The 27,568-nt window shown below is 30.7% G+C and overlaps 1 protein-coding gene across 3 annotated transcripts in view; it reads right to left on the bottom strand.

The window, feature by feature from the left end:
• LOC106470901 (ras association domain-containing protein 2-like) overlaps window positions 1-27,568 on the bottom strand; it is a 41,735-nt gene that overhangs the window by 6,966 nt on the left and 7,201 nt on the right. For all 3 annotated transcript variants that reach the window (XM_022400252.1, XM_013931481.2, XM_022400254.1), the window contains exons 4-9: window positions 26,228-26,303; window positions 24,069-24,218; window positions 20,186-20,587; window positions 16,173-16,326; window positions 14,895-15,016; window positions 2,994-3,091 (exon numbers count right to left, since the gene is read on the bottom strand). In XM_022400252.1, coding sequence (XP_022255960.1) covers window positions 2,994-3,091; window positions 14,895-15,016; window positions 16,173-16,326; window positions 20,186-20,587; window positions 24,069-24,218; window positions 26,228-26,303 — 1,002 coding nt within the window. The remainder of the gene's footprint in view (window positions 1-2,993; window positions 3,092-14,894; window positions 15,017-16,172; window positions 16,327-20,185; window positions 20,588-24,068; window positions 24,219-26,227; window positions 26,304-27,568) is intronic.

Genomic DNA, 27,568 nt, shown 5'->3' with positions numbered 1-27,568 from the left:
AGTTTTTAGACGCAAAACTTTTGTATTGTATTTTCTCCTTCTCAAGTTCTTTTTTATTTAGTTCACTGAATGTATAAAATATTACTGAAATGAAGAAAAGTTCATAAGGAAAAAATAAACTAAAATTATGATAAAAGTTTTATATTGCACAATTTAATCTTAAGAGTAATTTGGGTTCTACGTGGCAAACTAATTACAATACCAAAGCATTCTAAATACACAGTGTGGACTCACAATATTCTTTTGGTGATTCAATCATGAAGAAAAGCCTTAAATTTAAAACAGAAATTGTTCAACAATCAAACAATAGAAAAACTAAAATTTCCAAATCATACTAAAAAAAAGAAAAGATTATTTACAGAACCAAACTGAAAGTAGAGTTATAAATAATACTATCAATCAAATAAATAATACTATCAATGAAATAAATAATACTATCAATGAAATAAATAATACTATCAATGAAATAAATAATACTATCAATGAAATAAATAATACTATCAATCAAATAAATAATACTCTCAATCAAATGGAAAAAAGCAAAACAATAAAATTACAAGTATGAAGCTAATGTAAATATATATATTTTTTTAATTTATGCTTCATTGACTAATCTGTTGATTATTTTTAAGCTTTGTATGAAACTACTGAAAGTATGTTATATACATATATATAACAAAACATAAAAGTTTACTACATTTTAATATTTCTATAAGTATCTAAAAAAATTAGCATTTTGATATAAGAAATAACATGTATGTATATGGAAACTTGAATCAATGGTTAAATGGGCTTTCATAAAAAATGTTACTTTTCTTTTCAAATTAAAAATAATTCTAAATACCAGAAAACTAATTTCTGACTTTAATTGCTGAACTAAGCTTTATCATCTGTTACTTCACTGATGATGGATTATCTTGTTGTCACTGGATATGGCAGATGTAGTGTAGTTGACATATTGTAATATACTCTCCTCTGCTTTCACTCGTGGATTTTTAGAAGAGGAATTATTAATGTTAGTAGGGTCACTCCAGTGTATGAAGTGTATACTTAGTACTAAATGTTTGAAACACTGAGTTCCAGCTCTACATGGTATTTGGTTGAAAGTTGACCTCATGACTTTCTTGCAGCATGTGCAAATGGTTATAAATTGAAGATAAGAAAATCACCTGGTGATGTTAATTATACTTCAATAACAATAAAAATGTAACAAGAATGGCATGCCATGCCAACATGGCACTTCTCCCTCTGCACACTTTGTTTGTTTTTAGAGCAAAGCCACATTGCGCTCTCTGCTGTGTTCACCAAGGGGAATCAACCCCAGCATGCATTGTAAGTCCATAGACTTATAGCTCTTCCACCAGGAGACCCCTCAACACACACACTGACTAGCCTAATCAAATTAGACAGAGAGAGATTATGAAGATTTGAATCTGATCAGAATTTGAAAAATGATTCCAAACCAACTGTAATTTTTGTTTTAATCTAACTATTTAAAACTAAATATTTTTTCCCAAACATTAACCAATTTTTTACATGTTTACTCATTAATTCATCTACAGCTAATAAAGATTCAATATTATAATTTTTTGCAGTTGTACAGCATTGAAATGAAATTTAAGGCCAGTGAGAGTAAAACTATATATTTCCTTACCTTTCCTGGTCTTCCATGGGTCTGAAATAAATCCTGTAAATGGGTGGTGAAAATGCTTAAGTGGATCAAGTTAAGAAGAGGGTAAAAGATGGGGCTAGGAAAGTTTCACATAGAACAAACATGATTTTGTTTATGAGTGTTGATAGAAAACTATTCCAGCTTTAAAGAAAAATGGCAACTAATTATCATTATAAACACGAAAAGACTTCACCAAGACTTAAGGTGAAAATCACAGCACAGAAGTTGTAAAGAACATATAAAAACAAAAGTTGAAACAACATTCTCAATCCATCAAGATTAACATACGAAAAGTCCCATCCATTTATGTTATCTTGATAGAAAAGTGGAATTCTCAAATGCTTTCCATCTTGAAATGAAGTACAATGAGATAATGATTCAATATTTATGACATTTGAATCCATAATCTCCTGGAACAAGTTCAATTTATAGGTAGGTAAAATTATCATTCAGTCAAGAGGAGAGTTGTCCTGGAACAAGTCCAACTTAGAGGTAGGTAAATTTATCATGGAGTCAAGAGGAGAGTTGTCCTGGAACAAGTCCAACTTAGAGGTAGGTAAAATTATCATGGAGTCAGTTCAGGTAAGAACAATTATATCACTGAAGGAAACCAGAGATACATAAAAAAAACACAAATGCCTCCTACGAGTCTTGGAAAAGGACATAAACAGATTAGTCACTCAGAAGTGTCTGAACAACCAGTTTTGGAGAAAGGGCATAGCAAACTGAAGAAATACTGTATCAGATCAAAATTTTCAGCTGCAGAAGACATCTCATACCTTAAACAGAATATAAACAGGAAGAAACTGATGTTGCATGAGAAATGCCTCTAAACAAAGTTACTGGGAAGTGGGAGGCCTCAGTCAAATGTCAGAGAGTATGGACATAGATAACAAAAGTATTTGCACCAAAGAAAGGCAATATACAAACATTAGACAGGCATGGACAAACATAAACATTCAAAATTTTATGCATATACATTCTGTTTAATACTAATTTTTTGTGATTAACCACAAACTACTACCCTCAGCCTAAGCTATAAAAAATTACAAATTTTCAATAAATTTAAGTCATTATTGAAGGTGCAATATATGACTAAATAAATGTTTGCTATTTACAATTATTCTCCTGATACAAACAAAATATTCGCTGTACACTAAGACATTAATAGCATAAACTTATATGTATGTCACATTATTTATGTTTAATGTAAACCAAAACATGTTTCTATCCAAACCTGAATGTTACAGTAGTCAACTGATAGATTGAAAAGAGTCTTACACTCATAAGAGACTCTTCTAAAATCTTAAAGAGCACTCACTTCTTTTTTATTCTTTGAATTCCCCTTTCTTCTTCTTCATTAAATTTTCGTATAAATGCTTTTAGCTCCACTTCAGATAAATTCAAGTACTGAGCAACCTAAAAAAAATGCACCAAATGGTATTATATAAAATCTACTAATACTTGTAGATGTTCCTAACAGTGTAAGTTACAGCACTGTAATGATCAACATGTATCTAAAAAAACAATCCCAAATTCAAAGCAGTATTTACATATGAATTTGGAAAAACAGTTTAGTGAGAAATAATTATAAATGAACTGCAATATAAGCAAGTTCACAAATGGCAACCTTTGGTGTATAACTTTCTTTGCAAAAACTAATACACAGAGGTTTTATTTTGGTACAAATGATATAAAATGTCTAAAGATTAACACAAAGCTTTTTTAATCCAAATAGGCCTCTTTTTAGAGTATTACGTAAGGTTAAACGTATACAAAAAAATTATTTAAAATTTATTCAGTAAATACAGTTTACAAATCATATTGAAGCAGCTAAACAAAAATTTATCACTAAGCATTTCTTTAGTCTTTCACAAACAACAATTAAATAATGTGGTTCTGTGTTGTTTTACATCTTAATTATCTTACACACGAGTCAATGTCTTAAGATTTGCCAGAAACTGTAAATGCTAGTAAAATAAGATAATGGCTTAATGATATTACAGTGAATAACGTAAAGTAACTGGAGATTTCTTGTAGTGAAGAAGAAATAAAACTGAGAATATTATTTCACCATATCTCATCTGTCTCAAGGTATCATCCAAAATCTAATCATGTTACAAAACCTATTAAGTTCCTATATGCAACACTTACTTTTACCAACTATGATAATGAAAAGAGTTAATTGACTTTGTTAAAACTATAAAAGGTGCATATCTTGAAACCAATACACTAATATGATTGAGCCATAGAGAACAACAGCCAAATGTTTCAATATATACCTCAATCATTGACAGATTTCACAACACTGTTAAGCAGACTAAGCATATCAACATAAAATAATTCACACATTAATTGGTTGGATGTGTTCAAATTAATTGTGACATCAGCACAGCAAATAATTACTTGTGTAATGTTGGATATAGTCATGAATTTCACGTTTTGATAACTAGTATAGAATATATCTTTATTCATGTATATTCCTGTGATACTTTTTTTTCCAAAAAAAAGGCAATACAGAAACCTTGACAACTGATTTATAAAACAAATGTATCTTTTACCCAGTTATGGTTACACAATAGGAGAATCAGAAGAGGGAATAAATAGATGCTAGAGAAGTTTGTTTATTATTAGAAGTAGACAAACAGACAAATTTGGAAATACAAGTTAATATGTTGCAAGCAGGGGAAAAATAGAAGACATGTCTGTATTAATGAATACAGTTTGTGCTGGATACTCGTAAATATTGTGTGTAAGAGTTACGACTACATGCTCTCTTAAAAACATTTAGTACTGCTCATTCTTAGCTATGAATATGAGAAATTTAAGTAATTTTAACCCTAAGTTTGGCTGTGAATCAATAGAATATGGGTTTTTACTTCTCTTCATATTATAAGCTGGTTACTCATATTAAAATAAAAAAAACGAATAGACTATATGGGGAAAGATCACCTTTACTTATGTACATTTGTTGGAAAATAGCATTTCTTGATCACTTAATTTACACAAATATATGAAGATTATAAAGCTAGGAGAGGATATAATGCCTCCATGTATGTATTCATTATATGTGGTTAAAATCTTTTATGCTGAAAAAAGTGCTATCCTCAAATATGAATCATGATCAGTACCTTTTTAACCAAATATATAATGATTACAAGGCTAAATGAAAAATCATATGTTGCAAAATACTTCAAATAGAAAAAATAATTATTCTCAAGTATAAATAGAAAAATAAAACTCATTAAATTAATTTTTTTCCTCATAATCAAATACAGATTAGACAAGTATAAATAATATTAAGTACCAGGTTTTTCGACTAATTATTTGCAGATTGACAAAAAACTCACAGATTTATTGCCAAATAATTAATCAAAGGTACACAAAAAACTAAAGTGTAACAGCTCAACTGTTTCATAATTCAAAATTGCCAAACTTTATTTCTTCAAAGAATTATGGTGGATTAATCCACTAAAATTATTTACAATTCCAACTTTACCTAACTTCAGACAGAAAATAAGTTGTTTTCAACAATAAAAAGAATTATTTCCTCCAATTCTTAGTCTTAATGTAAACTCTAAGACTAAATTAAAAATAACAGAATCAATGAAGCAATAGTCTAACATACTGTTTTATTACACCAATAGCAATCATGAACAGTTATTCCAGTTCATCAAAATGTTGTTGACCTTTTTAAAATTCTCTTAGCTTTGGAATATTTATTCCTTTCTAAAATATATTTTCTATAATTGGGTAGTGCTTTTCAAAAACGTCTTACGTAACAGTACAAAAAGAAATCTATTAGACTGACATAATTATAAGAAGAATTCATAAGTATTTATATCAAAGAAAAGCATAAAGTATTATAAAACAAAATAAAAACAATTTATACACAGTGAGATTGTAGAAATATCAAATTATCATAAAAGTATTTAGAAGGATATTTTGATAAAAAATTTAATCATTTCAGTTTGTTTATTCAATTTCCTAACAGTGTTTTTACAATGCTGAGTTTCCAGAATTTCAAGTTGTTTGTTATTAAGCACAAAGCTAAAAAAAGGGCTATCTGTGCTCTGCCCACCATGAGTATCAAAACCTGGTTTTTAGTGGTATAAGTCCTGTGCCACTGGGGGGCACAATTTAGAGATTATGTATTTACTTGTACACATATACCATACACTTTTATATATTAATATATTTATAAAACAACAACATTAACTTACAACTGTTGTAGATACTAAGGGCATCAAGAATACCATTAACAAAGTTTTAGTTACTTACAGAGCTTCTTAAAAAAAAGTTGTTGTTTTTAAGTCATGCCAACTGAACAGCAAGACAAAATACTAGAAATAAGACAATATCAACTAATTAACCTCACAAATTTAATGCAATCACAAACTTAAAAGATATAGATTTGTATTTTCATTTCTTTCTTAGATAGTTTAGAACACATATCCATTTGTCTTGTGGTTAGAATATTTAATACAAAATTAATTTATTTTATTTTCACTAAACAAAAGCTACTCACTGAAGTAGAGACCACATGACGTGACTGCCTTAACTAAAAGTATTATGAATTTCTAGGTTTTATTGGTTTGGCAGTATTGTAGTAGTTTTTTTAAAAAAAGCTGAACTTAATATCAAATTCTGATCACTAATTAATTAATAGTCAATGATATAAAGTAGTTTTAGCTCCATCCAAATAAACACTTCCACAAAAAATTCTCAGTAAATCCATTACAATAACAAAGCCCAGAATCCCAATTAAAATAAGCACCTGCATAACAATGCACAATTATCAAATGTAGATTAAACTAGGATGCCACTACTTTTCTGATTCTTACAGTTTTGTTTTATATATTTGTATATGTTACCTTCCATCATGAATTTGATGTAGACTAATGCAGTATTAACAAAAAAGATAGAGAGATTTTTTGTCAATCTCTTTTTCAGCTTATCAAACTTTCTCTGCTTCTAGTGTATATAAATAATTGTTTTAATTCAGTGGTTCTGACTTCAAATCTATACCACTCCATTCATTATCACCATAATTCTGACTTTGGATACTAAGTGACATATATTTTAGGTCTGCCTTACACAAAATGTTGGTGGTTTTGTCTAAAACATGGTGGCACACAATATGACAAGACCATCTAACATTTAAAACTAAATAAGAAATATGAGAAAAACATGTTTCCTTTGGTCTTCTGTAATCAAAAAGTATTCGTCAAAAAACATAATACAATGGAACATCAAATAACTCAGTGTATATATATATATCTTTCCAAATAAAAGTCTAAAAGAAGCCAGAAAGCTGTTACATTGTTTGTTATCAGAACAATCTATTTCTATTAAGGAAAAACCTGGGCTCTTAATTTTACTCATGTGCCAAAAATTATTTATCACTGATTAATAGTTACTAATTTCATTGGAGTGAGATGAGTAAATGTGAAGATGTGCAGGCTCCAAATCAATAATACAATTTATATGAACCACAATTTTTTGTATTGTATCTGAGTTATCTTGATTAACTTGAAAAATTAAAAACTTAAGTCTAGCAAAACAAAATATTTTTTAATATTTGATTTTGACCAATTCTATATTGTCCTACTCTGTCACTAATTATGTTTATTTTTATAATACACATATTTGTTGCCTCTTAGTACAGGAATGATCAAACTATTTGTCAATTGTCTTTCATAGATATTAATCAAGAATTAACCACAAAGAACTTAGCTGATAACTCATATGCAACTGAACAAAACCACAATCATTCAAGATCAAGAAGTAAAAGGTCAGTATATGAACAGCACATGAATTCCTTGAATTGTATATTGTTATTAACAAAAATAAGATATTCACATTGACAAATGAAGGTTTTTTTTCATCCCCAAGAAACTACACTCTGAAACATATTTGCAAATGAATGTTCCAAGAGATTCAAGTATTCAGTTATACAATTTGACTTGTTAAGAAAGAGCAAAAATGTAAAATACAGAGAAAGTTATATACAAAATATAATATAACCATAGAAAATAATGCCACATGTAAATAACAATATAAATACAATTTTTCTTATTTAGTTTTAATTCAGTCTTCTAAATGTTTTTCCAACAATTACAATGTGCATGTAAAATTTCAAAGTGGAATTAAAAATAATATTTGTAACACTAACTCCACTTCAACAATTTTTAAATAATTTTAGAACTGATATTTTGTCTTTTTGTAAAATATATTTAGTGTAAACTTGTAAAGAAAAATTTAATATATTAAAATTTACATTTATGCAAAGCTCAGGGGAATCTTGTCTTTAAACAACGAACATATTAATTTCGTAGATTTCTTTTTGCCACTCCAACAATTAACGTTTTTCTACACTGAAAAATTATTTCCAATAGATTCTTATGTCAGCTTACAGAATAGTTTTTCCTGACTTCTACTGCTCTCTATATGCACAAAATTTTGCTCACCACGAGCCTTAATACTCCTACCTAACCTCGCATGTTTTCACATGAGGCAGCTGCATGACAGCAAGCAAATGAGCATGCGACAACCCTCCATCAATAGGAGTGTGACACAACTCCTACAACAGCTGACTCCCTCTATGCAGCTTAGTCCAAATTCACTTCAAGCAAGAGAAAAGTAAAAGACACTGGAAGTTGAAGGAAGGGTGAGAAATGTGAAAAGAGGTAAGAATCTATAGAAAATACATTTTTAGTGCAGGAAAATGTTAACTTCCAACATCTTACCTCCTCTTACAGAATAGCTAGAATCCCACATTGAACCTGGTGTAATATTATCTATATGAGCCCCTCTCCCTTCAGAAAGCACCCAAAGAAGCCCACGGGGTGTGTGAATAAAGCATATGCAAGACATACCCGTGGAAGCAGTGCTGGTTTAACAATGGGACATGTACCCCAGGGCCATTCACAAAGGGGGTATCTCCCAAAAAACTCTAATTATTTGTTATAATAAATTCACAAATATTATTTATTTAATTAAGATATTTTACCCTGAGCAATAATTGTTTAAAGAATGATGGCAAGCCACATGAAATTATGTTTAAATTAACCTTTTTATATTTTCTACAAGTTGAATGAAAATTGAACACTGACAACATACAGTCAATTATTATTTATGGTGGTTGACTGTAAAGTGCATGTCAAAGGTCTTTCTCATTCTACTATGGGGCAGCAAAGAGTGGTAAATTTTTTACCATTCTCTCCAATGAAACAGATATCCTGTGAGCACCAAATACGGATGAGATTATATCTGAATTTGCAGCAACCAAAGTCAGGAAACAAATAATCTAATCAATTTGGGAAATTATGAGATAATTTGAAATGTTATGATGTTTTCAATTGTAATAAATTCAGTATTAAACAGTGTGTTTATACACACACACACACACACACACATATATATATATATAAAGAGAGAGAGAGAGAGAGACATTTCAAAACTTTAGCTCAATACAATACAAGTTAAGTGCCCCAGGGATGTACCACAGCTAATTCCAGCCCTGCGTTGGAGGCTGCACTTTTTTGGACCCAGGTATACTCTTCGCCCATGAAAATGATGTGTTGAAGTAACGGTAGAAACATAGGTGGGACCCCATAAATTAAATAAAGGAACCCCTGGTGTAGAGTGTACTAGGGCACGGCAGACAGTAAGGGGGAGTTCAACCTCAACCAACACCAATAGTACTGTGATAGGAATATGGTAGGAAGATGGTTCTCTATCATTCACAGAAACTGGAAGAGAAGAAGATTGTCTGTTCCAAGGACCCACATCATCATGTGTGCACGTCAAACACAACCAACAGTAGTACCCTCCCTGGGAACCGACATCTGGGTAATGGTAGGAAAGAGGGTGCCCAGGTAGAGGGGTGAACTGCATTTTGGTGGAAATTGTCCAGTTCATAACCATGCAGCATCTGGAATAGTAAATAGTACATCAGGTCCATGGTAGGAGAAGTGTCTATACATCATCTACACCAGCAGAATACCAAAAGAAGGAGGAAAAATGTCTTTAAAGAGAGATGATATAAGGAGCAGGATGACATGGCCTTGAAGGGAGGAAGTGTAAGGGCATGGAGGACAACATTAAGGTTCCAATCAGGGAGGGCAGTAGGATGCGGGGGATGGTAATAGCAGAAGGTAAGAAACAATAGGATGAAAACCGGAAAAGTTAAAGCACAGCAAAATCTTGTGAAACAGAAAATGGCTGGCAAGGCCATGTGATAACCAGTGATAGTGAAGAGTTGTACCTCTGGATGAGGAAGAAGATGAGGAACACCCACTGTGGTATTGCCCCTGTCCACCCACCAGCCAAAGTCCACATGAAAGGAAGAAAAGAGATGGATATGGGCATCCAAGGGATCCCAAACAAGGTTCCACTGATCTTGTAAAACCTGCTGAAGAGGTTGCATGTGGGCTCAATCAAGGGAAATTATGGCTTCCAAAGAAGCCACATTCTCAAAATAGATAGAAACTCTTACACAGTCGAAGAAGGAGAGAAATAAATGATTTGAACCAGATGCTCCATGCATTGCAGTCAAAGGGTGGGCCTGGCTGAGATGGGAATTAAAAAATACCTCAAGATGAACAAGGTATTTAGTTAGATAGAGGAAGGACTTTTCCACCTTGACCATACACTGGCTGATAATTGGATCCCGAGAAGGGGGAAAATATGAGATGAAGGGATAAGGGAGGAGGGGAACTGAAACAAAGAACGAGCTCTTTGGAAAGAACCTGTAGAACCCAAGATTCTGTGGGGAAGGACTCTCAAATGGTGGCAAAGTGCAACAACCTGGCACCCACTGGATCTGTACCTGCCAGATAGCCACAGATACCACTGGAGGTCATGAAGCTGTTGACAGACGAGCTAATGGTTAACCTCAGAGACCCATGTAGCAGGCATGGTAAGGGAGAGGAAGAAAGGGAACAGGTTCAGGAAGAGGTTCAGACAATCGAGAAGCCAATGAGGAAAGGGAGATATGCGAACATTCAGATTTGACTCTAGTCTCCAACAAGTCAGGAAGACCCCCAAAGATATCTTGCCTTAAAAAGGGAGACATGTGGAACTCATAAAAAAGTAAGGGATAAACATACACTGAACAAAAGGGCATCCTGACCCAAGAGATTTCAACAACAGAAGAGCAATGTTTGTAGGGAAAGGGCAAAAGAGGACTAGTGTGGAAAAAAGTAGGGTACCAGTCTCCACTGAAAACCCCTAATGGGAATGATGAAGAGTTTCTGACAGAAGGTGAATTGAGGAAAGGGAATGAAGGAGGGAGAATACTGTGAGGAGGACATGGGAAAATTGAGGTTGGGAAAACATTACCAAAGTATTGGGATCAAAACCCCACAGAGGCAGAAGAGAATCCAACTGCTGGGAGTCCAAAAAATGAAATGCAGACTTATAGTACGCTATAGCATAGCTTTCATATTACATGGGGGTCGAAGAATACTGAACCTTGAATGTAATTGGTCCACAAAACTATTGGAATAAACCCCAAAATCCGGCAAGGGAGGGAAAAAATATATATTGGTCCAAAGATACCTCACTTAAAAGGGAAGGAGAAGAGACACTTGAAACAGGGAACAAAGAAAAAACATAAATACCTGGTTTATTAACTCCATGAAAAGAGAAAGAGGCCTTGATACTTTCACAGGAGCTAAATGTGACTGTGTGGGAGAAAAAACAGGCTGTCCAAATCATTGTCCTCTTGCTTAGGTACCACTGAACAAGGCATGATAGGATAATCCTCAGGCAAATCAGGAGCCTGCATGAAGGAAGCCACTATAGTTGAAGTAAGGTTATTGTAGTAGAAACAGCAGTGGTAGTAGTTGTTACGTGAAACTCAAAATTCATGGTAATTAAGAGTGGAAGTATGAAAGCCTAATAGGAAGCTACAAAGAATCATATATTAGAATAAAAGACACGTAATGCTAAGGTGTGCTAACTAAAACTGCAGAACAAAATTGTAAGAAAAACTAAGTTTCCATAAAAAAACAAGAAACTGAATGAAAATTCTGTAAAGGAAAGCAAAAACACATCTTACTATTACAAGTGCCAATCAAGATGTGAATTTGAGCTAAGCTGCATAGATGGAGTCAGCTGTGCTAGGTGTTGTGTCACGCTCCTATTGTGGAGGGTTGTCACATACTCATTTGCTTGCTGTCATGCAGCTGCCTCACATGAAAACATGAGAGGGTAGGTGGGAGTATCAAGACTAGCAGTGAGCAAAAATTTGCCCATTTATAGGGCAGTACAACTTGGGAAAATCTATTCTGGGAGAGGAAGTAAGATATCATATCAGAAATATAGGTTTATGTCTGTTAAGAAACTATTCATGTCTTGTTTCTCATGAAAGTTTCCATCTCTATTAGTAATTTCATTACAAAAAGCATCTTGCTCACCCTTTTTATGATGTCACAGCAAGAGGTATGAACAATTAATAATGAAGTTCAGCTTTGACAATAGCTACATACAAAGTTTAAACATGATTGTACAGAGAAAATGATAAAGTATTTATAGCCAAGTAGTGAATAAAGTGGTCTGAAATATAATTTATGGTTTTGTGAAACATTTATTAGACATACCTCCGACAGAGAAAAACAATGGAATATAATGGAAAACCAAGAGGACTTAGAAATAAACAAAAGATATGGGGATTCTTTGATAAATTGTTTAGGCTGAGTATTCATGATGAAACTTTATAGAATGGACAGCAGTTGCCGTACATTGTACAAAATTTGATCGATACGGGAATTTTTTAATCGTTTTTTAGACATTCTTTTCATTCCTGAGAATGTTTTTATATTAAATTATATCTGTTTAAAAGCTACAAAAATCTTCTCCTGTGAAAAAAAGACATCAGATAAGCTTAATTAGATTTAGCAAGTACAGTAAGCAAGTATTAGAATTAATACAACAATTGACTGGTTACACAATACTCATTGATATAATAAAATGAATGATGAAATAATACCCACCAATAACATAACTTAACTCTGAACGATAATTTAATAAAACCAAGCCACCAACAATTTAATAACACTTTAACTGATAATGTAATAAACAGAATTATGACTAGAACCAGGGTGCCATAGTTTCAACTCACTGATATAATAAAATGAATGATAATATAATACCCACCAATAATGTAACTTCACTTTGAATGATAATTTAATAAAATCAAGTCACCAACAATTTGATAACATTTTAACTGATAATATAATAAACAGAATTATGACTAGAACCAGGTTGCCATAGTTCCACCTTTGTTTAAGCAAATCAAAATTTACATTTTTGGTGACATCTCCACCCTATATTTTTAGGATTTCACCATTTTTTCTTTAAGTTACACACATTTTTTTTCCCCTGAAATCTTGGAAAGATTTGATTTGGTAAAAAAAAATCATAACATTTTAGAATTTGTAGCAAATTTATCACCCAGTTCAAGAAGTATTATGTTCATTACATTACTGGTTAAAACCTTATTACATTATCGGTAGGTTATTGTTACGAAAGCAGGGGTCACGTGACACTAGTAACATGTCATATTCTCGAAGGTTCGTAAAGCCTCGAGCGTTTACTAGATTTCAGTATTCTTGTATATATAAAACCGCCAAGAAGTGACGGCAACAATGTAATTGCAGACAGAGATAGAGATGGACAGTTGGATCGAGCGCGTGAATCGTTCGTTGTGAATTATAGCGTTAGTTTAAGTTATAGCGTGACCATGGAAATTGAGTGAATTTCAAAGTTGTATTGAGAAAGAATAAACTAGTTTTATTTAAGAAAGGACTTGTATCGCTAAAGTTTCATCGGAAAGAAATTATACGGGAAATTAACTAACGAACAGAGACGTAACATTATTTTTATTATATTATCAATCAAAGTCTATTATACTGTTGGTAAGTATACATTATCACTTAAATTTTATTATGTTATAAGTAGGTATTTCATTATTGGTTGTAACAGGCAAAGGAAAAATATTCCAATGATTTAAATCCTTACTTATTGAATATTATTGTTAACATTATCATATTCAAACAGCATATAAATATTAAAGAGCTTATCATTTATTGAAATGAAACTACGTTTATTAAATATAAATTGTTCTTGACCAAGAATATTGTTAGCAAAAACACTATTATCTAGCCTGATATAGGTATATTGGTGATGCTATTTTGAAAGGTTGGGTCCTTTGTCAGTTTCATTGTGTTTTTAACAATTTATAGCAGGAAGTGATGACTATTGCAGTTGGCAAAAAAATATTAAAAGAAATGTATAAATAAACATGAAACTGACTGGATAGATTAAATGGAACTTTTTGATTAACCCTAACATCACTGAGAAAATTGAAACTCTATGTACAAAAGGAAGTATTTTTAATGTTCTCTCGAAATAATGTCTCACAACAAAATTTCAGAAACTTCACAATGTAAAAAATGTATTTCCAATGAGAGAAGGAAAAATCTGAAGGAATATTAGTGACATTCTGCTGGTACAGAAATGATTGGCATTGGAAAATGTTTTGATGCTACTATAGTGTGTGGTCTACAAAGATATTTAAACTATAGTGTGTGGTCTACATGGATACTATCATCATCACCATTTTAATGATTCACTAAAACATAATTTCTTGCTAAATAATTGATATCTATCCACATTTTTGTTCAGCAAATAATAATAATTGAATAAGTTGTGTGTTCCAAAAGAGTACCTTAAATCTAAGTTATAATGGTGTTAGTTTTGATTGTTGGAATTCATTTCATTCTGATTATATTTGTTCCCAAAACATTATGTAATGGTATTTGGTACTTCATTAGCTTATTTATAATAAATGGCACCAATTGCAAATAAATGAAAGTTAAATGGTGATGATGATAGTATATGTGTAGACTGTAAGCTATAGTGTAAATATCTTTGTAGACTGCATGCTATAGAAGCACCATTTTTTTTCAGTAAATTAAAAAATCCTAAATATTAATAAAAGTAATGTTCTATAAACAAAGTTGGCAAGAAATGTACATACCATTGGATGAAATACTGTTCACTGTTCTACTATAAATATGTTCCTGATGTTTTCACAACCATTGTCAAATACTACTTTTAAAAAAATGCAAAATGTCTGGCTCAAAATGACCCTTTATGAAACCATATGTAATTAAAGAGACACGTGCATCTCATGGTTGTAACTTACACTTACCTCACTTGAAATCTCTTTTGTTTGACTTTTATTCATTATAAAAATCTTGGCAACATCCTCATTAGGACCCAGCATAACCCTTGTAAGTAATGGGTATTCTTGATCCTGAATTTGTCGACATTCTAGAAAGTTAAAAAATAGAAAACAAACTTGTTTTTAATCACATACCTACAGTACAGATAGGAACTAATGCTTTGCTAGACAACAATTTTATAAGATGTATATTATAATAGATCATAAGAAATGCCTCAGTCAAGTACAATTGAAAACTAGAATATGCTCAGCAGAGCCTAATCTCACATTATTGTCTACTAGTAGAATGCAAAACTCACAATACAGCATTTGCTAAGTAGAGGCCTAACAAAAGTGTAATTCTTACATAAGTGTTTTGATCAGTATATTTTATATATTAAAAAAATTCACATATCTATCTTTACAACAAAGGCCATTAATTTAGGTTTGCCATAATCAGGGGTTAAGTTCTGCTGGTACTCACTGGCACTAAGTACTGGAACTTATTGTTTTATGGCAGTACTAGTACTTGGACTTATCTAAGCTGTTTTGTTATTTTTTATGTTTATACATAGAATTCTTTTCCCCTTTTTCAAAAACAGGTCCATTTCACCCAGCTGAGTACATCTACTATTTTTGGGGGAATTTCACCTCTGGCTATAATGCTGAAATTTATGACATATTTTTGCAGTTGATCATTGGATAGCATTCAACAAAATTTAAATATGTGGTCCATAAACAGAGTAATAAAGCAGGTAAAACTCAAATACCCAACAGTTTTAATAAACCATGAGCATACATTAAATTTCAAAGCTAAAAAAAATTAATTCAAAGCATAATCTCACAGAAAAACACATTAATGAAACATTACCTATCATGTAAAAGATAATGAATATAAGAAAGTATATTTCACTACAAATGACAAAAACAACAGAGGTCTTACATAACTAACATATGGATGAGTTAAATAGTAAATTTCTAACAAAAATGTATTAACAAGTTTAAAAATATACAAAAAATACATTTCATAAATATTTATTTATTTTCCTTTTAGCAGATTATTTAATTAATCTTAAATTTTTTGTTTAAGACAAATGAAGAACAAACAAACTTAAATTCACTCATTTACTTGAAGGTACTGTACAGTTATCACACAAAAACAGTTATATTTTAATAATACATAAATGAAACAATTTGGAATGAAAATGTGACAAAATTTCAACTTACTGAAATAAAATAGCCAAAAGAATATCTTGCCATTCTTACCTCCTGTGTCTCTGACTATAAACAGTGCAAAGTCATCACTACTGTTTTCTACCTTAAATTTGTCCAAAAGCATGTTAATAACTTCAGGAGTTGTGACTAAACTGGTTACCCAAACTGTAGTTACAGTTCCATAACTGGGCTTAAACACACTTGTCTGTAAAGATACAAATAAATTAACACAAAAAACGCTCATATTCCATTCATCACAGGAAAAGCAGCTACAGACCAAAGTTAAACTATCCACACAGTAGTTTTATAATTCAATTAATTTTGTTATTTATGAATTATGCCCTAATATCAGTTGAGTCACTGTTATTCAAAACATCTGTAATATATTTAAAACCTTGATATTTGGGATAAGACTAAGTAGCTAATGTTTATGTAGACTTAATTTGATTATATTCTTTAAACCTTTTCTTCTAAAATGAGTTCTTAATACGAAATCACTTCATGCATTGCTACTTGTTACTGCTTCTCCTTACTGCTGATTATTCTTAGACTTGATTGTAGTAAACATGTACATCTGAAGTGAATCAGAAGACCTTGTAATAATAACCTCCATGTATCTTGGTACTCAATCTACAAGTGTTATTATTAGTTTTCAGTATCTTCTCTGTTTCTGCCATTCAAACTGAAACTTATTAAGCTGTTTATCAAATAGTTATATATCAATGAAACTTAGAAAATAAACTGATTTTGCAATAGTATATTTGAGGTATTATTTGTAAAATACTGTTATAAAATTTATTATAAACTAGGGATGCATGGGTACCCAGCCAGATATTCGGCCACAGCTGGTTATTGGGCTACCCGGTAATACTCGGCTCCGGATGAGTGTCAAAGTTAAAATAGCTGAATCTGGGTAATTGAAAATGACATCTAAGCCCTAATCTTTGTGGCAACTTACGCAGTAGTGAAAGTTACATTCAATACTTAGTTTAGTTAAAAAAACGTGTTCCGAGCAACAAAGACTGACCGCCCGCTGAAAAATTTGGATTCAGAGAACAATAGAGGTTAATAACAGGTATGGCTCGAGAAGTGGATTTCTGGGGAAGGTGGGGGTTTTGAAAACAATAGGGATTAGGGTTTGAGAAGTTGGGGCTAGGTAATAACTGGAATAATGATTCTAAAATGTGTCAACATCACTGTTTCTGCATTTACTTTCACTAGCCTCACTTTTGGAAGTAAAATGAAGCTCGAAACACTACTGTTCCTCAAGTACAATTTAAATAAATTCCACAAATATAGGCATTCTGCAAACTGGTGTGCACAATTTTGTTAGTTAATTCTGAAAGTTGAAAGTAAAACTGCAATGTTCTATTGGTGATTATTTGGTTAAATGTAATAAACATCAATTTGTTTTTGTTTCTAATTTTTGTGTATGTCGCAGTCCCAGTTTACACCTGGCCCCGGGCCAAAGCTTAGTGGCCGGGTCGGACCCAGCATTCAGCCAAATTTTACTATCCGTGCATATTATAAACATAAAAGCCAACATTCATATAACAAATTTTCATAAAAGCATAACTTCTGCTGACAAAAACTGACTTTCAACGTAGTTGCCAATATTTGTTAAACTGCACATAGACAAGCATTAATAGCATACAACCTTTAACAGAGGTTCCCTAAAATACTACTTCATACGTATATTTTAAAAAAAATCCATTTTAAAAACATGACCCATTTCAAACAATGACTCTCCATTCTAACTCACTTCAGGTATGGGATAAAGCTATAGACTTTTACAAGAACACACAAAATACATACCCATGAAAAATAACTATGACTTGCTGTACCTTTTCTGCACCATTACTGTGAAGTTTTAAAAACAGGAAATACTCCAAAACTTTAATCAACAAAAAACATGACAGACTTGAAACTATGAAGATAGTAAGTTCAATATTTCTAAAATATTTAATTTTTTTAAAAGTTATTTGATGTTTAATAAGTTCAATATTTCTCATTCATAACTAAATTTAGAAAAGACAACCATCAGCATTTACAACTTCCATTGATAACCATTTTTGCACATTTCAGATTTGTAGCACATTTTATGTATAATGAAAAAAATAACATATCTTCAAAGCTGTGAACTGAATTAAGCTCCGAAAAATGAGATCTGGGACAACCTAACATTATTTGAAGAAAACCTGAATTATGTAATTTATGTTTTTAAGCTAGATTAAAAATATATAACATAGATTAATTTAGATCATACCTTTTATTTTATACCAAGTTTTAATTTAGGAAGAAAAAGTTATGTCAGGAATAATTATTTTTATTACACTTAACTTGGTTATTTTAAATACTAATATTTTACTAGTTATTGTAAGATTTTCTTATTTATATATCTTTTTATTACTTTTCTGTCTTCATGAACATTAGGTTTTTGATGTGCTATCTGTACCATCCTGCTACCTGACTATAGTTAAACAATAATGTCATTGTAATGTATCTCAAATGTTCAGCTACCCTACAGTTATACTGCTGAAGCTATTTAATGGGCTTTCATTGATACTAGCCACTATTAGGGAGGATTATATGAAGTTTTGATTATACTGGTGTCATGCTTTTCAAGAAACAGAGAATCAATGATAGTTCATAGAGCTAACAACTAAGTTTTGTATGTTTTTGTAAGTAACTTATATTCTAGTCATTCCTTAATGTTAATTTCATTAACAGGATTGATAAAATGCTTAATATACATAATATGTTCCTTATTATTTGTAATTTTTTTATCATAATGATTATTATGCATTGCTATCTTAGTACATGGATTTAGGATTAATCTAAATCCTCCAAACTGCCAAATCTCATGAGATATTATTGGGATTACAGTAAAAAATATCACTAATAGCAAATTATATTCAACTGATAAATCAATTCATTCTTATCATTATAAGTCAAAATGGTATATTAAATTACCTACTTTAATTACATGGTTAATATTTCAGTCTTGATCTATGAGGGCAACATGCTTTGATTGAAAGTTAATGAAAACTGTCTTTTAACATTATTTTTTATACTCATCAATGTAAAGTGAAAGTATAGAACAATAATCTCTAGTGCATGTTCCCAGATTATTTAATAAAACCAAAAAAAATTTTGGATCTTCAGTTCCAGTTTGAAAGGCTTAGACTGCATGCTGAAATAAATATATACATCAAGAGCAGAACTAACACAAAATTCTGAGAATCAATGCAGTTCAAGCATTTGATAAAAACAAGAGAATAAATGTATCAAAATGTTTAGAAGGAAAAAACCCACGGATGTATTTTTATGCAAATTTAGGCTCTCTGATTAACAGTGAGTATAACAGGATAAGCCATAAATGATAACAGATGCTTAAATGTAACAGAAATTAATGACTTTTGAAACTGTTGAAGCCATATCTCTCAAGTACTATCATACAGCACAAACCTAGAGAAAATGGTTTAAAAAAATCAAGGAAAACACAGATGAAAACTACATTGTATAGGTGAGCCATACAGTAGATTACTGGGACCAGTGCAAGAAATTAGAGGAAATTTCGGGAAACTACAAACATTTTCAATAACTTATATTTAATGAACAGACCACTAAAAACACACTGCCACCTGAAATTAAAAATGTTTATTTTATCCATTCCTAGGATATCTTCAACTTAAGTACTTATCAATTAAGATATAGAATCACATTGTTATGGATGAGTCTTTTGTGACTAAAAATACAACCCATTTGGTTGACTTGACTCTAAACAGAAAAGTGTTTATGCCATGTACTTGTAATTAACTGTTTACATAATAAAGTTGTGCATCCACTGTGATTTATTAAGTAGTGTTCAGCTCTAGCTGAAATTTCAGTTAGTGTAGAGACAAAGTTGAAGAGAACAAATTCATTGTAAAGAAATATTCGGCTACATTCATGTACAATTATTTTCTAAACTAAAAAAAATGAGTTTCTTTCATAGTAAATGTTAGTAGGAAAAATAAATTCTTTGATGTACCTATAACTTAGAAGTACATTTAGTGATTTACCTCTCGATTATAAAAATGACCATTAATTGAGCAACGACGTCTAATCTTGGCTCGTGATGACTTCAAGTTCCTTCTCAGAGGTACATTTTCAAGTTCTGTATCTAATAAAAGGTCATTTAGATCTGTCCTCAAATTATTAGACTCAGTACTTCCATCACTTTCTCCAGAACCATGATTCAGTTTTGTTTCCTTCATTAATCCTGCTGGAAGAGTTTTGTAAACTCTTCCAATCTCAGATGATAAACTTTCTTTATCATCATTGCTCATATCAGAGAACTGAAGAGGAGCCTTGTGGGGAAGATTTTTCAACACTTCACTAAAATCACGGTTCACTTTATCACTCATGTTATTCAACCAGTCAAAATTGTCACTTCCAACTAAGTCAAGAAGGTCATCCATCTTCTAAGAAAGAAAAAAATACATCCTTTTATGCATTATCATAAATTATGTTTATAAATGATAAAAACTAAAATGTACATTAACAAAGTAACATAATAAATTTTCAATGCAACATAGTATTGCTGAGTTTCATGACACACAAACAAACCATAAATCATTATACATCCTTTTATTTATAAAGAAACAGATAATAAAGAAAATCTCAAATTAACAAAATTAAGATTTGTTTTTTGGAAAAAAGATTAAAAATACTTCAACTTAGAATTTAAATGTTCATAGTTGGTCAAAATGTTCCATTTTATATTTTATATGTCCATTTTGATTGATTTTCATTAACATATTTATTTTCTTTATTTTATTGATTGCAGTAGTCATCACTTCCATTAATAAATCGTAAAAAAATGGGCTATCTATGCTATGCCCAATGTTAGCCTTAGAAGTTGTTTTTTTTTTACTTTAAATCTGTTGAGCTTTGGTGATTGGGAGGAGAAGGGCCAACAATTCACTGTCACTAATTTTGAATTGTTGATAGAAAAAAGGCAACTGTCTAACAGCACCCAACAAAATTATTCTTTTTGTTTTTATTATATTTTTTCTTTTTATTTAACTGCTAACTATAGGAAAGGCAATTGTATGGCAGAACCTACTGCTAACTTTTACTTGTTTGTTTGTAAGTACCATGGTCTTAAGAACACTATGCTAATCAATTAACTTACTGTAACTGATTAATGGGGCTGTCGAATAATCAATTAGCAAATACTACTAACCACCCAGAGCTAGTAAGATCAGGTTAGGTAACAATATTCTTGAATGAAAACATTTTATATCTAATAAATATACTTTATTTTCAATAAATTATACATTCTTTTATTTACGTGCATTGTTTGAATATGATAACTTTAAAAATAATCTTCAATAACCAAGGATTTGAGTAACCAGAATATTTTGTCATTCCTTCCTTACTATCTAAACCTAATAAGGCTTACTTAATATCTTGTCATAGAAAACATTTTACTGTAGCTTTCAAACATATATAACATAAAATAAAAATATTTTCATGATAAAAGAACATCTAAAAAAAATTATACAAATTTACAAGATTTGTAGTTTGTTACTAAGTTTTCTAAAATTCCCATAAAAATCTGGCCTTCTTTTCAGCAGGACCTATAACTTATCACTTTTCCATGCCCCCCCAGTGGTACAGCTGCATGCCTGTGAACTTATACCAATAGAAACTGGGTTTTGATATCTGTGGTGTGCACAGCACAGATAGCCCATTGTGTAACATTGTGCCTAACTACAAACACAAAACAAAACAGTTTACATAAAAGTATAAATACTTCTCACGTCACTTTATTTACTTTACGTTGATATAAAGAGTTGATTACGTGCTCCATCAAATGATACTTAACATTTGCCTGTAGATATTTTCAACGTAGAGATTGATTCATTAGCAGTTATTTAGATAACATAATGTAAGATCATAAAGGGTAGTAAGCAGTCATGTGGCAATAAAAGCAGAAAAAGAGAAGGAAAACCATGTAAGAAACAAAATATGGGTAATTCTATTCTCAAGGGATGGTAGTTTCTTATACATATATGATTTGGGATGGACAGAAAAATGCTAAAAAAAATCTACAAGTGCACTGTTCACAAGCAAGACTTCTCAGAGCTGTACAGAAATGTAACTTCTGAACAATTTTGAATTTCTTTTTTATGAATTATATAAATAAATGTTACAAAATGGAAAAATGTTAATTTAAAATATTTTTCAGTAAACAATTGTGGAAATAGTTAGAATTATTATTTTTTACTTAAATTTTGAAATTTGGCATAGAGGTGGGCCCCAACACCTGAAAGGTGTTCATCAGCTCAAAAAGGGTTAAGCTAGAGACTGGAGTTGTTATTGCCAGTAAGCAACACATCTACAATCACTTGGAAATAATTCAAGTCATGTCCTTGAAACATAAGAAAAAATAAAATAAGGCATCATATGTTAACAAACATTGATGGGATCCATAACACGAGCTTATAGATGACTAACATATCACACCATATTTAAAACTTTGCTCTTAGCCTTAGAATGAGCATGTCAAAAGCAATTAGCAAGCTAAACATTTGATATTAGTAAACATAAATAGCTAGATCTTTAACTTTTTAACATATTCATATGTTCCTTAGAATTGCTGGTAATTCAGACTTGGTGTATGCAATTGATGTTAGCCATCTTTGTTTTAACATTAAAACATCCACTTATGTGTATGCGATAACTTTAAGAAATTTAAAATTTTGTTAAAAATATTGAAACAAAAAGAGCTGAGGTAAATTCTAAAGAATGTACATATAGTGTACCTCTTCATACAACGACTGCAAATTGAGAAAAAGAAAATTAATTTCACTTGTTTTGAAGCTTAACTATATCTTTTTGGACATGTGCAAATAAATTAATACCTTTTAAAATAAATTTCTCTGTTTTATCCCCACTTGTGAATTATGTTTCTGTAGAAATGTATATTTGATCATTTATGAACATTATATGCTACTCTTCTTTTTTAAGTTTTACTTTATATGGGTATTAATATAATATTTACCTTCAGACACTTTAAATGATAAAAATTAATAAAATTCACATTATTATTTGTACAATAGAAACCTACAAACTAATGGATTTGGTATATGAATACTGTTTCTTAACAAGAAGGCATGAGTAATGAATTAAACTGACTGCCCCATATAGTTGTACTTCAATAAAATACATGTCCCAATTATTACATCAATATTGCTTGTTTCAAGTACCTTTGACACCAGTAACTGTAGTGGTTCTCATATGACATAGTACTGCAGTGCTAAAAATAGTGCCAAATTTTTTATTTGCTGTTCTAAAAACTGCTTTTGAAGGTTTGGTGCAGAGAAAACGAGCTGACAATGCTTTATTATGCCTTTCATTGGAACAGAAACACAGAACTCTGACATTAGAAAACTAACTACATTCCACCTTCTCCCACCATAATATGTTAGTCATTCTGTTGATCAAATTAATATTTATTTATTTAATGTTTATAATTTATTATGAAAAAACACTGACATTTATAGAAGAATATTTCTCCTGGTTTATTTTTACTTCAACCACTGAATTAACAACACTGGTTATAGCAGCATAAAATGTCAGAAACAGAACTATTGATGATGAACATGTAAATAATAATGGCAAATATTCAATTTTTTAAACAATCTAGATAAATATTAAAAGAAAGTTCTAACGTACTTTTTAGTGTCACAGAGCAATTACATTATAGTGTTTTTGCATCCTTAAACTAACATCATGTTATGCTACAATATACTGTTGTGAATCCCTGTATGTAATTTAGAACATTCTTAGATAGAGCCAAAAATCTGTGGTTTGAAAAACAATACATATCTACTTTGTAACATAACTAAATCTCATGAATGTATAATGTTGAGATTACTGAAGGTATAAGATTACCTGAGAAAGGTTCTCATTTCCATCTGAATGACGGAAACTCTTCCTCTTTCTCACAGGCATTCTATCATCATGATCTTCTTTTAGATGTATAGCTTTACTAACTCCCCATGAAATTCTAAGTGTTCCTTCCAAGATAAGACGACCATTTCTCTGAAATAATGAACAAAATATTGATACTATATCTGTATAACATTTAGGAGTATCTTAGCTAAAGAACCTTAATTACTAACACAAGCTATATTTAGTTGGTGGATAGAACAAAGAAATTCCTTCTACAGTATTGTACATACATCATTCCTTTCAAAATTACCATAGTTTATAACCTAAAATTATTTTTCTTGCTTGGATACAATTGACATGTATTTATCTTTTTTAGAATTAGAAAATTAAAATTTTCTAACATATTTACTTCAGGAAATACACACACATCATAAATTTCAACCCAACCCAGCATTTTCTTTTAAGTTGCCATACATTATATTTTAGTGAATGCATTTTCCGTTCTTTCAACCAAAATTTCATCAAATCTCTATATAACTAAAAACTGAGCTTGATCAACTATAATTTTAATTTTTAATAATCAGGCACTCAAACAACAAACAATTTTATAAACAGTGTTATAATTAATTATATTTGTCATAAGACAGTACGTTAGGCCTATTACATTTTTTAACACTACATTCCTAATCTAGTCCCTTATAGATTTTCAGGAATTAGAAGAGTGTATAATAACAGAATTTCAAACACACTATATTCATCATAGCCATTGTTGACGATGCATTTCACTCAGTCCAGAGCTTTTCTGGCTGGCTGGGATACAATAAACACAGTAGTGGTCAGGGGAGTACTATTCATATAAGCCATTTGGTACAACAACAATTTTTATTGTGTGAATGCCTTTTAGAAGCTTAATATAATAGGCCTAACATAAAGTCTTATGACAAATATAATTAATTATATCATGCTTCACCAGCTTCTAAAAGACATTCAAACCATAATGATGTTGTAATTTTGAAAATATTATAAATATTCTGAAATTAGAATTTATTTTTTCTTAGTTCATTATTATTGATAATAAAATCATTAATATTAACAAAAAAAAAGCAAACAGTTAACTGAGTGTACAGATTGTTGATAAATCTAATTTTCAAATAGTATAAGACTTTGGAATGGAATGTTTCCTACATATAACCCAACAAGAGAATATATGTCTGTAGTGTTCCAAGCAGAGCTGGTTTATTTAGTCGATTACCTATGAGCAGTGCCTATGAGCAGTGTCATATAAGCTCATCAATTAATTGAAATTAATCTTTCAAATTATTACTGTTTTTGGTTATTCTAACAACCAATTAATGTTCACAAAAATAATCAACTAATCAAAATTACAATGAAATGGACTATCATAAAAATAAACAATTAATTGAAATTAGGGTTTTCAATTATCCCTATTTTCGATTATTCCAACTATCCAAGTAATGAAAATATTGCTATCATGCTTGTTTGTTGTTAAGCACAAAGCTACTTAATGAACTACCTGTACTCTGCTCAATTTTAGACTTACAAGTTGTTGTTTTTACTTGAAGTTTGTTCATCGGTATTAATCGAAAGAAGGGCTCATAATTTCCATTTCCATGAAACTTACTCATCCTGTCTTTGGTATGGCAAAGCTACTTAGACTATTTACCACCAGGGCTGGATTAAGGTTCAGTGGGGCCCTTACTTATGCCCAGGTAATATTTGTAAATAATGATAATAATGACTTTCTTGCCTCTATTCTGCTAGCTTTATAAACCACAATTGTTTTACTTGGGTGGCCAGGGAGGCCCCTGTACGGACTAGGCCTAGGTGGCCTATGCGTTAATTTGGTACTCTCTGCCAATATCATTAATTTTGAACAATTGATTAGAGGGAATATTTTAAAACAACTTCCAGATTTTTGGCAAATACTGATTATGTATATATATATATATATATATATTTTTTTTTTATAATGGCAAATTTCTGAGTCACTTTCATTTTACATTATAACATATTTTTGTAAAATTATAGTATTGAAATATTTAATTTTCAGACAGATTTACTGTCCAAGTATTGGACTGGCCAGTTTAATTTGAATAAATATTTCATATGAGTGTTCCAATGATTTAAGAATTCCTTACTTCTCTACTTCTGATTTCTCCACTTCTTCCTTCATAAAAATTATTGTAAATTCTTAACTTTGCTTGCAAGTGTGTCCTGGAAAGAAAATTTAAAAAGTTTAATTTTTGGTTTGGAAACACTATACAAATGTATAAGAACCATGTTAAATGCAATTTCTTTTGAAACGTTCCTTAAAAAATAGGCATAAATTCTCTTTGGAAAATATGCAAGGGCAAATGATTTAAGTTAAAATATTTTCTGCATTTTAACTTAAAAGTGTAAATATATGACTTAATATATAGAACACTTTGTTTATATTAACAACAAAGACAACAAAATCTGTCACATATCACACAAAAAACATATCAAATTTGTTTGAAGTTTTAATGAAAAAAGTACCATACTTTAATATTTTTCTTTTTTCTAACCCAAGAAAGGACTTGATAGTTATTGTCTGTCTTCCATTTTACATCTAATGTTTTTGATTGTTATCAAATATTACACTGCATGAAAGAATATGTACTGTAATTCTTATTTTTACCAAAAAATTAACATGTACTTATTCTTATTTTTTCCTGTAGCATACTTTAGTGACAGCCTTCACAATTTTTTCTTGAAGATAATACTTCAGTACCTACAGAGTCTCACCAAGCATTAAACAGTGTTATTTGAACTTTTATCAAAAGGTCTATAACCTTACAAAATAATGGTACAGAAGTGTATTCATCTTAATTTCTGTAACAGTACTTAACCCATTGACTGCTGAATTGTATAAGGTATGCTCCAGTAGACTGCAAGTGTACCCTATACAGTGTATGGCTTGCACAAAATTCAGTGAGCATTAAGAGCAGCCACAGTCAATGGGTTAAACATTAGATGAAAACAAAAAACGATAAAGATAAAAAAGTGATGCAATGATACCTTGAAGTTAATGAATCAGTTTATTTTCAGAGAAGAACTGTTTTAAAACTATACCTATACTGACAGTATTTGAATAAATACTCAGAATAGCTTTTGTAGAAATGATATTAACAAAATGATGCGACAATAAATTGCATCTAGTGCAAGTATATATGCATTCTTGTTAAAATTATTAAAACCTTTGAAAATCACCTATTTTTCTCCTTAATAAATAAGCTTAAAAATCTCTGGTAATTTTTGAATTTTGAAATGAGCATTAATCATTATTTGTTATTTAAAGATTAATAAAAGGACAAAAAATTTAATTTTCCATCACAAAAACTACAACTTGGAATAGACTAGTGAATGTCTATACATGTATTAACACTTTCGAGATGGGTCACGGGTGGAAGGCCATGTCATCTCATTTGTTGACTCGCACTCAAAATTTTATTGAACTA

This window comes from Limulus polyphemus, unplaced genomic scaffold (genome assembly GCF_000517525.1).
Source record: "Limulus polyphemus unplaced genomic scaffold, Limulus_polyphemus-2.1.2 Scaffold107, whole genome shotgun sequence".
Taxonomy (NCBI): domain Eukaryota; kingdom Metazoa; phylum Arthropoda; class Merostomata; order Xiphosura; family Limulidae; genus Limulus; species Limulus polyphemus.
The sequence above is the reverse complement of the archived record's forward strand: the minus strand, read 5'-3'. Positions and strand labels throughout refer to the sequence as shown.